Source organism: Micromys minutus, assembly GCF_963924665.1.
Source record: "Micromys minutus genome assembly, contig: SCAFFOLD_849, whole genome shotgun sequence".
NCBI lineage: Eukaryota > Metazoa > Chordata > Mammalia > Rodentia > Muridae > Micromys > Micromys minutus.
This window is the reverse complement of record NW_027667763.1, coordinates 1-11,712: the sequence shown is the minus strand read 5'-3', so window position 1 is coordinate 11,712 and position 11,712 is coordinate 1. Positions and strand designations below refer to the sequence as shown.

The window sequence follows — 11,712 nt, the reverse complement described above, 5'->3', positions numbered from 1 at the left end:
TTGTTAGTCCAGAAGTACAGCTGGTACCTTTGTGGTCAATCTTCTCCATGCTGGCTCCTGAAAACCTGGGTTATCTCTTGCTTTCTGAATGTTTTCCCATGCAAGCCGTGGTCCCTGTGACATTGCCCTTTGCTCATGATTGAGTACCATATATATTCGAGCTATAAAAATTTAACCTTGTTAAATTTACTACGATGCTTCTGATTCTAAAAGGTAAAATCATGAAGAACTTGATGACCGTGACCTGGAGGACACCATCAATCACAGTACCTCAAGACCAGGGACTCACAGCTGATCCCCAACACCCTTACCTCAGTGACTGCTCCATCACACAGACTTCAGATGGGCACTTGCAACTCAAGTAGTCATGAATCATGCCAAGGTTGTGACCCATTTCATGTGCCATTGTTCCTGCGACTCGAAGATGGTAGTTACTGTGGTCCTAAGGGTAGTAATGGGGAGAATACCATGTACATCACACGGAGACATACTCTTCCTGGTGTCCAATTCAGCTGAATCTCTCTCTCTCTCTCTCTCTCTCTCTCTCTCTCTCTCTCTCTCTCTCTCTCTCTCTCCACACACACACACACACACACACACACAAACACACACACAAATAAAAAGGAACAAAAGTAAAGAAATAAATATATTATTTGAACAATAATCCTAAAATGTCAGTGTAACCATTTCAACATGAGACAAAGTGGACTCTTGGATAATCAGTACTTCAGGGATGATCAGTAGTGAGGAGGGTAAGATAATAAAAAAATCAGTTCTTCAGAGAGATGATGACTATACTTAGCTCAAAAGTTCAGAATACCCAATATGCAATTCACTGACCACATGAAACTCAAGAATTTAATAGACCAAAGAGTGGATGTCAAAATATCATTCTTGGAAGGGGGAACAAAATATTCACAGGGAGAAATACAGAGACAAAGTATGGAACACAGACTGAAGGAAAGGTCATCCAGAGAATGCCTCACCCCTACAGTCACCAAACCTAGACAATATTCTGAATGCCAAGAAGTTCATGCTGACAGGAGCCTGTACAGCTGTCTCCTGAGAGGCTCTGCTAGAGTCTGATAAATACAGAGTTGAATGCTCTCAACCAACCACTGGACTGAGAAGTGGGTCCCCAATGGAGGAGTTAGAGAAAGGACTGAAGAAGCTGAAGGGGTTTTCAGCCCCATAGGAAGAACAACAATATCAACCAGCCAGAGCCCCCAGAGCTCCCCGAGACTAACCCACCAACAAAAGAACAGTATTTGTGGAGGGACCCATGGTTAGAGTTGCATATGTAGCAGAGGATGGCCTTATCTGGCATCAATGAGAGGAGAGACCCTTGGCCCTGTGAAGGCTCAATGCCTCAGTGTAGAGAAATGCCAGGGCAGGGAGGTGAGAGAGAGTGGATGGGTGGGTCGGTGGGGGAAAACTCTCATAGAGGTAAGGGAGAAGGGATGGGATAGGGGGATTCCAGAGGCAAAACCAGGAAAAGGGGATAACAATTGAAATGTAAGTAAAAAAATATACAAAAAACAAAACAAAACAAAACAAATCAACAACAACATCAACAAAACCCAAACACCTGACAACAGAGCTTCAGAAGCAAAAACAAGCAGGTGAAAGATAAAAATGAGCAAACCAGCAACTATGTTTATATATTTCAATGACTACCTTCCTTTAAGATCCAATGGGCCCAAACAGCACTATAGATTGTCTTCATACTATTGACAATCATAGAACACTAACATGGAGCCACTAACCTAAAAGACCAATACCAAAAATCAAAATTTTACAGAGTATACTCCAATATGTAAAAGTAATAATAGAACATTTTATATAACACTTATAAATAATATTATAGTTAAAGCCCAAAGGAAAAATTATAAAATACTTAAGGTGAAAAAATAATACAACATCTGCTCAATGCATTGGTGCAGCTAAAACGGAGGATAGTGAGGCACTGATTGTATTAATGAACGAATTTAACATGGTATAAATAGAGGAGAATTATTAACACAAGAGCAAAAGTCAGTGAAGTTTAGAGGAAAAACCATTGAAAGCATTATTGATCTTTGTAACGATAAAAAAATTGACAAACACTAATGGCAACTGGCAAACTAGAAAAGTATATGCAACCAACATCTTAAATAGATAGGGGATAGGCTTAGTAGTTAGTGATATGATATCATTTGGGATGGATATCACCAATTAATTCTGCCCACTGAAATAGGTGAACATTTTTTTCCAGAAAAATAATACTACCAAGGTTACTCAAGTAATCTGAATAATCTGAATAAATCAGTAAATCAGTAAAATTTGATTTCAGAATTATTTTCAAAAGAAAACTATAGTCACACACAGCTTTAGTGATGGTGAAATTTGTTAAACATTTGGGAGAAGTAGTAGCAATTCTCTTCCAATGGGATGGAAGACCAGAGTGGGGAATACATCCCAGCTCCCTGATTGTGACCAAATTTACTATAGCCACAAGACCTTTACAAATCATGTTACACAAAAATAAAGCTACAGGTAGATAGTGCCTATGAATCTAGATGCACACAACCCGAAACTGCATTACCATTGTAAATTCTGATGATAGTTCATGAATGTGTTGCATTTATCCCAGAATGTAAGATTAGGTCAATATTCATCATTTGGTTACTGTATTTACTCAGAAACAGACAGTAGGCAGCCCTAGGGACCTTCTCTATAGATGGGGTTCAATAATATTGGGAGATGCATAGAACCAGCGTTTGATCTTCAGACTGACCTGAACAACGCCAACAGAGTGGTAAGGAGAACACATTGAAGACATGAAGGCTAGACCCACAGTTGATCCAGAAAAGTCTGTTGAGCTACAAGGAAAAAAGAGACAGAAAGAAAAATGAGAAAACTAACTTTAAACAAATAAACAATTCCTTTAGAACTCTAAACAAGTACAAGAAAAATTTACGTTTTCAACAATCACTTATTTACTCGGGTTTGGAAATAGTAAGAGGTGTTTTTCCAATACTGTCTTCCACAGAACTTGAAATCCAAGAATTTGGATTTAAGAACATCAGTTGTTCACCACGTGCTCATGATATTGTTATTTTTCTTCTAAATTTATCCCTTATCCATTGTCAAGAAAGGAAACTTTTTGGTCTTTAGTCCCAACAAATGCTCCCCTGTTAAATAATAGTTTGGTTATAAGCTAAATGCTATGTGGTTTTCTTAGTTTGTATCGTTCCCATACTTTATTTTCAGAAATTATTATGTTCTTTTTATAATGTTTTTGTTGGAGTAATATTTTTAAAGTTTTTATGTTGTTAAATACTTTGCACTGAACAGAAACAGGTTTGGATGAATTTCATTTATTTGCTAAAAAATTGTAGTGACTTTAATTTTGCTGTTGGAGTTTATTTTTAATTAGCAGTGGTGACAATGCCTTTCTTAGCCAATGTTCTTTTTCTGGGTGTACATGGGGCTACTAGTGTTTTAGCTACTGGGATCATAGCTCAGAAACTCGCTAAATTCCTCCTTAAGGAACAGACTTCACATCAGAGTATGTCTCAATCTAGAAGTCACTCTTCCAAGTGAAGAAGTTGTGTCTACTGTTCTCCACCATGTCCTTCAATGAGTTATCCTTGTAGTGCTCACAGCCTGAGGAACACCTTTAAGTGTGTCCTATAGTATGGAAGTTTAATTATGTTCATGAAGCCATTGTGGTTAAGAGCATATAACCATTGTGGTTAAGAGTATACATCCATTGTGCTGCTGTGTGAACTTCAGGGTTAGGTCACAATGATCCAGGTTTCTTCTGCACATCATGGAATGCTGGTATGAGAGATCCTACTATGTTGAAATGGAAGTAAATAAACTCTATAGATTTACTTGAGGAAGTATGGTATATATACAGTACACTAGACTAGTACATCTATATGTATATATGGTAATTAGGCTTATATTAAACATGTAAGTTTTGAATTGATTTCTTATGATCAATATAAAATATAAATTAATTCTACAGGACATAGGACACCATTTCCATGGCATGAACTGTTCTCTGAGAAAGCAGACTCTTGCCATTTCAAGTCCACATCGCGGCTTCCTCCTGTCTGATGCTAGGGGCACATTTTTATTTCATACACCACAGGACAGAGCATTTTCATTCCTTATATTTATGTCAGCTCTTCTTACTAAGTGGTTGTTCAGCCCAATAGTCTTAAATGTGGGGTTTTGATACAATACCCAATCTTACTTTGATTCTGTAAGTTTCCCCTAACACAAGGTAAAAGTCAATCAGTTCTTTTAACACAGAGTCTTCAATCCTCTTTTTGTGATCTACATTTGTCCTTCTTTTCTGTAGACCTAATAAAACAATTCTGATAACTGTATGCCTTATCTATATTTAAGAAAATAGAAAAAAAAAAAAAAAAAAAACGCTGCTTGGACCCAAAGTGAAGATGTATTCAGCAAGAACCAACCTGAGAGTGTTACAGAGAAAACAAGTAAAGACCTGTGTGTGGCTTCTTACATCTTCCCTCAGCCCTGATCTATCACTCACTGTGCAAAGAGAAAAGTATACATACGAGATTAGCTGTGCAATATCATGATGCTTTCTTTTCAGCAGATCACTTCCCCTCCACTTAGAAAAGTTTTCCAGGGTGGTGTTGGCATCTTGGGTTATCTTTATTTTATCCTCATCGGTCCAGATTTCTACTCCAACTAAGGCCACATGGGCATCAAGCTTATTGTAAAGCTGTTGAAAAAGAGTACATTTGCAAAGCACTGAATTATAATAGTGAGATCAGTTTTTAATATCTCCAATGCACGTCGTTTCTCAAAAGCCATCGTGAATGTCTTTATCACCTTGAGCATTACTGGACTTCTCCAGATAAAATGCTCCTGAACTTTAAGTAACTTCTTCTTGAGGATTATTTTCAAGATGGAATGAGGAAAAAATATGGATAAAAGAGGTTTTACAGTTCCAGAGATGATAAGCCTATTTTGTTTCTTGTTTACTTTAGCTCCCTGCAATGATTTTCTATTGGAATTTTGCTATTAGTATTTCCTTAAGTAGATTTTGGGAAACAAAATTCTCCCAAGTAATACTTGACTTGCTGGCTTTTGGTCCTAAGAACATGTGGTATTAATATCTAATGAAAGAGCATTCATAGTCATTCCTCAAAGGCCCTGGCACCCAGAGAGATTCATTTTTCTTCCTAGATTTATATTTATCCACAACAATACTCATAAACACCCCTTCACAAGTGTTTAAAGTTATAGCTAGTAAAATATATCATACCATGTTGACATAATTGGCCATCTCATGTACTCTCTTTCTTATTTCAGCAAGATTTTTGTTGTATTTCTTAAACTAAAAGACAATGAAAAGACAGAAATAGGAGTTGATAGAGATTAATATAATTGGAAGTTTTAAAAAGACAGTTTTAAATTTATTTTACAGTGATTATAGTGATCAATTGTTAATAATTTAAAATTAAAAGCAAAGTGAGTGATTTTTAATGTAAATTAAAGAATTTGGGGAATAAGATTATGCTTTCTCCCTTGAAATAGCAGGTCAGCATACAGATCTTAGAAATTTAGGCAGGTATGGTGGCATACCTGTAATCTCAGCATTGGAAGGCCAAGGCAAGAGGACCATGAGTAAGGACAGCCTTGGCTATGTACCAAGACTGTCCAAAGCAAAACGTCAATAAAATAAAGCAAGGGATTATTCTGAACATGTCTTAATTTATTTCCCATGGTTTCCTTACTATGTAGAAATAGTACAAAGCATGGTTCACCATGTTTAAATCTATGCATAGTGGACGAGTCCAACACAAGAAGCCCAAAGATTTGAGTTCTGAGCTAATTAATGTCACAATAGTTTTGAGATCCAAGCATTTTTTTGTTGGCATTAAACACACAGAGAACTTGTTTAGACACTCACAATTAGAAAATGTGTTCCTAGAAAAGAAATTAAGTGTTATCTATCGCCAAGGATTCCCTTTCTCCAAAAAATCCCATCCACCGGGCCTTTGTATATTTGACTGCTACGTCTGGAATATAAATCCTACATTAGAAATGAGCAACAACTTTACCAATGACAACATGAGAAAGGGGCTTAAATGGAAACTAAATTTGGATCTCTAAAACATAGTAAGAAAAGAGATTTTTAGAGCCAACAATATGATTTATGCCTATTTGTCAGTTATTACTGAGAAGAAACATCTGTCAGTTTCATTATAAATATCAATTTTATAGAATAATTTCTCCATATGGTTCATATTCTTAATCTTTCTAAATAGGCCTAGACATTTCTATTTCACATAATAAGTTATGGACAAGATAATTTTGTGAGATGAATTTATCTGATGTAATTACCTCACCATTATCCAGGACCACATAATATTCTATGTATTTCTTAGGTTCTTGAACCATGCCATCATTCAACTTCTGAAACAGAAAGAAAATCATGATTAAGACAATACCTTCTGCTGTTGATCTTTTATTTAACATGTGTGATCTTAGAAGTGGTTCGATTGTGTCTGAGAATCAAGACAGACAATATTACTAGTTTATCTCTACTACAACATCCAGGCACGCATATAGGCAAGTGTCTATGTTAGACATAGTGTCAGAATGTCAGAAAATGAAGGGGAATGATTGGGTTTTATGACTCCATCATCATAAACAAATTATCTAACATAGGATCTTACATATATCTAGTGAGGTGTATACTTTTTTCTTGTTTTCCATAGAAACAAAGTATTTACTACCAATTTCTATGCATTCCCAGTACTCTGGAGATTTAAATAAATAGATACACCTATTTGGCATCAGCAGAGCAGTTCACAAGGGACAAACAAATAGATGTAAGTAGCAAGTGTTAGTATTGTGGATGGATTCAATGAATGACTGAAGGTGTGTGATTAGATAGTGATTACAAAATAAACAATTAGGAAAAGCATTTTAAAGGCTTTGCATACACACACACACACACACACACACACACACACACACACATATATATATATATATATATATTGAAAACAATTGGAATATAATCCAGAAAAGAAAAAAAAATCTAAGACACCAAGATCTATGGTTAATTGGCAGTTATATGTCTAAAAATCAGAGAAAGGTTTTTTTATTTTTTGTCAGAATAAATGGGATGTAAATTTTGGAGATGGGGGATATACAGTATAGGGGATGCTGGGCAGAACTGAACATGTATAATTCATAGTGGTGGTTTGGCTCTTATCTCACATGTGCTGATTGGAAAGACATCCATGAATTTTAATATGATGCTTTTTATAATAAAACATCACTCGACTTCGTACAAGGGGAGTAGGTTCTGCTAAGGTGGGGACAGTCATAGAAAGGACAGACACAAGTTGTTGTCATGATGATAGTGGGACACTTCTCGAGAGCCCAGTGAAAAACTGAAATACCTGAAGAGATGAATACCATGTGAGGAAGAAAAAGAGAAAGCAACAATAATTCCAATGCATGGGCCACAACTCGTAATGAACAGTGACAGTGTTTAACTGGCGTTGGGGATAATGGGAAAGAAGCATATAGTGTTTATTGCACAAAATAAGTAGCTCATGTTACCATATTAATATTGTGGTATCAAGTATTTAAATAGCCACAAGACTGAAAATATGTTTGCAATAATAGCCAGTATCTAGATCTCACCTCCACTCTGATTTTTACAAGCAAGAACTCATATCCCAGGCTGGCTTTGCATTCATTACATTGCATTGCCTCCACCTTCTAAGGGCTGGGATTTACGGGCAAATACCATTGTACCTGCTTTGCAAAGTGCCTGGCATGAACCCTAGGGTTTCTTACACACTAGCAAGAATTTCACTAATAGAGCTACATCCCGACCCTACAGAGTGCCATTGAAGAAAACAAATGTGTGGAATAGATAAGATTACCTGGGAAGAATTCCAAAGCAAAAAGCAGAAAATAGTTTACCCAGGTTTTTTAATATCAAGTGACTGACCAGGAGAGATTAACCAGAAAGGTCTTCTGAAAGCCAGTGCAACAGCATGTTGGGAAAACATGGCCATTTCTACATGACTCCCAAAGACTCAAGATGGAAGACCAGGGTCTGGGTGACAACAAGAACCAGAGTGATAGTGAGAGAAACATGTAGCCACAACAAGTTCGTCTGGGTTTTTAGATAAGGCTGGTGAAATTTAATGCCATAACAAATAGAAACAACCTTAGATTTTTTTTTTTTGTTTTGTTTTTTAAACTTAGAGGGTTAGATGGCTTTGTGTAGAACCAGTCTGCCTGGTGCTTACAGATTCTGAGAACACTTGGAAGAGATAATAAAGCAATGAAACTGAGATGACAGGGACATTTGAGTGCACACCACACAGCTGAATACAGCTGGGTTTGTATTTCCTGTTGTGGCCATAGCAGGATTTCATATAAGAAAGAATATTCCAGGGTCCAACCAGTAGATTCTGTGTTTATATTGCTTGCTACTGCGTTCCCAGTACACTGGACATCTCTAGGGACAAGTTTCTCACATTTCCACCTCAAAAGAAAAGTCCTTACACATGTGCATTGATGTGAGATTTAGAGGGTGCTGCCGTCTACTCCTAGTGGTCAGATATTATATTTCAGGCTTTTTTCTTTTTAGCTCTTGTACATTGTGGATGATAATAGCTGATGCATAGATTCTTACTCAGTAAATAATTAATGCAATGTAATGTGTATAAACTATAAAGTATCATTTCAGTAGTGACTATAGAATGTGTGTCAAGTTTACTTCTAAGATTAGAACCAAGTGCTGCAAAGGTTGCTGAGCAGATAGAACCCTCCCTGTGAAAATGTGAGCTCTGAAGTTCCAATGCCCAGAGCCAATGAGAAAGATGGATGTGTGTCATGGCCTGCCTCCAATTCAAGTACAGAAAGGGCAGAGACCTGGATCCCTAGAACAAGATAACTAGTCAGACGAGACAAAGTCTGGGCCCATTGAGAGCCAATATTGTCATTGTGCCTCAATATATGAAGGTCATTTAAGAAAATCACTTGACAGCAAGCTGGAGTCTCTGCAGACACAGAGAGACATGGTCAGGTCTAAACATATGCATGCACATACAGCACACACATACATGAAAAGGAAAAGGGAAAAGACTAAAACTCAGGTTAGGACACAAAACAAACCCTACGCACAATCAACCTGGTGGCAGGCAGGACCACATCCTGATGCAGCCCTTGGAGCCATAGTGCATCAGACACTCCACACTTGCTGTCCTCCTGGTCTTCACTGGGGTTGTCCTTGAAGAGTGCATGTGGCTGCTCATCCAAGCTCTCCGAGCTCAACGGTTCGATAAAATACCTTTCAGCACCTTGACTGAAGTAACCCCTGAGAAACATGAGCATTCAGGTTCTTAACACAATGGTCTTGCTTCCAAGTTGTACAGCTAGAGCCCTCAATGTCCTCATGACCAAAAAATAACCCAGTTTATCTGCTGCTGACACTAGAAATGTTTCCTCATTCAGCCCCGGTTTTCATACTATTTCTTTACTGCAGGGCCCTTGAAAGTGAAGGATGCTTTGGAGTCTTAGAAGAGCTTAGAATTCTAGGCCTATTTCCCATTGGCTGTGAATCTGAAGTAATGTTGTTTAACTAAGTAGCCTCCCTTTTCAGTCTGTAAGATGGAAACACATAAAGAGAGACGGGAGGGTGGTGCGGGGTGGAAAGAGAGTAGGGGAAGCACATGGTCAGCGAAGATTTTCACCTTCTTCACAAACCCTGGTATAAAAGCTGAGCTGGCTCGTTGACCGCTCCAAGCTACTCTTCCCTGTAAACGGCTGGCCCTGCAGCAGACTGCTTTTACGATTTACTAGCTTTGGTGCAAATGATGAGTAATTTCAGTTGCATTTTCATTACTTAATTGATCTAGAGTTTCAACGATTTAAAATTAGTCTGGATTATATCTAATGAGACTTATTCTAAGTTAAGTGCTGTACAAAAAACCCAAGGTAAAGAGATCTGCAGTCTCTTCCTCCATAAACCTTTGTATTCAAAAATGAGGGAAATGCGTTTTATAAATTTCATGCTTTAAAAAGAAATGGTGCTTTGATGCAAAATTCAAAGCCATTAGGAATTCCACTTAACTATGTTATATAACTAACTATATTTGAGGGTCTTCAGACTTATCAAACATGAACTGTGCATCAGTGGGATGTGGAAGTGGTCCTCAAGTCTTGCTCACCGTAGCCCTTGACACGTGCTGATGCTGGCTGCAGAAACTTCCTCATTTATGATGTGTCCTTGGTAGTAACAGCTATCCTAAGGGAAACAAAGGGCATTTTGTAAAGGGAATTCTTGAGAGTTCTTAGACTCTACAGCCAATTATAATTTAAAATTTTGGAGCAAGAACAAGTTTTTGCTGCTCAGTGGTTAAGTTAGAGATTTAAAAAAATGAGCATTTTGTCTCAAAATTTAAAGATAGTTAATAACCCCTAAATGCTTATATTATACAGTCTTTATATTATATAGTACCATAAATACAGCATAGTATATAACATTATACACTACAAATAATGTATTTTATAATATATTGGTATTGGTAACACAGCATAAAATAGCTGAGCACTATTTAGAAAAAAACTGTATTTAGTTATCTAAGTTCAAAATCGAATTCGCTGAACATCTGACTTTTTTTTTTCCTCTTCAAAACTTAGACTTTTTCAATTAGGAACGATCACTTTTGTCCCCTCTTTTAAGCTTATTGGTTATTCAGGTTGTTCGTCCTAAGAGCAAAACTTGATTTAAGTGAACTTGCACGACATACAATGATTCTATTTGGAGCAAAGTACAAGAGTTATTTCTCCATGTGGCCCTTCTATCTTACAGGAGATGCTACATTAGCCTATGTAACCCCTGAAAGTTTGAAGATTTGCAATAAGTAGGCATCCCTGAGGTGGATGCTTGGCCACACAGTAATGGACTCCATAGGAGCAAGGGGGTGTTTGGGGGACAGACCAAGAGTAGAGTTACTTAGGGAAATATGGAGGTCTATACTGGATGAAGAAGTAGTCTTGAGTGTAACAAACCACATAATTGGGAGGTGTGATAGTAAAGACGTAAAAACAGCAAACATGCTTAGCTCTTCGCATTACAGAGTTCATTTGCAGAAAACAACCTTAAAAACAATGTATGTTCCTTCTGCCTGCTTCGCGTGACAGCTGGAAATGGTCACTGGGGCCATGCTTCATCAATCTTAATAGAATGCAATAGTGTGAAAACTATTCATTAAGTGATTACTGCTGTTTGGGAGAACCAAACCAACCAACCAACCAAGCAGCACCAAAGCTGTAAAAGCAGTCTCAGTTCTATTGTCTGTCAAGGACACTGTATTTAGGTCTGTAGGGCACACTCCATTCCCAAGGAACCTAGTGGATGCTGTACCATGATTTGCGGGCTTGTGGTGACCTTGTTTCCACTGGAATTATAGTATGTTTCCGAGTAGCCAGGTGCAAGGAGGTTGCTGGAGAAAGAAAAGGAGAGAACATGGTCAGCTGCAAAGTTCAGCAAACCAGGAAGACTTCTCAGGCTGCCAGACAAGTTTCCACTCCTCAGCTTCTCTCATGCTTCAGACAAGTCTACACAGGCAAACACTGAGCTGTGTGTGTGTGTGTGGCTGTGTGCATGTGTCTATGTGTATGTGGGTCTGTGTGCATGTGTGT

At 37.7% G+C, this 11,712-nt stretch overlaps 1 protein-coding gene across 1 annotated transcript; it reads right to left on the bottom strand.

The window, feature by feature from the left end:
- Positions 1-307: 307 nt before the first annotated feature.
- Positions 308-11,513, bottom strand: LOC308416122 (disintegrin and metalloproteinase domain-containing protein 28-like; the record flags this gene model as incomplete). Its single annotated transcript, XM_080942597.1, has 8 exons — positions 308-442; positions 2,777-2,861; positions 4,578-4,747; positions 5,294-5,365; positions 6,376-6,447; positions 9,190-9,382; positions 10,236-10,312; positions 11,435-11,513. Coding segments are annotated over 8 exons (883 nt in total), but the record flags the coding sequence as incomplete, so codon positions are not given.
- Between the last annotated feature and the right edge of the window lie 199 nt (positions 11,514-11,712).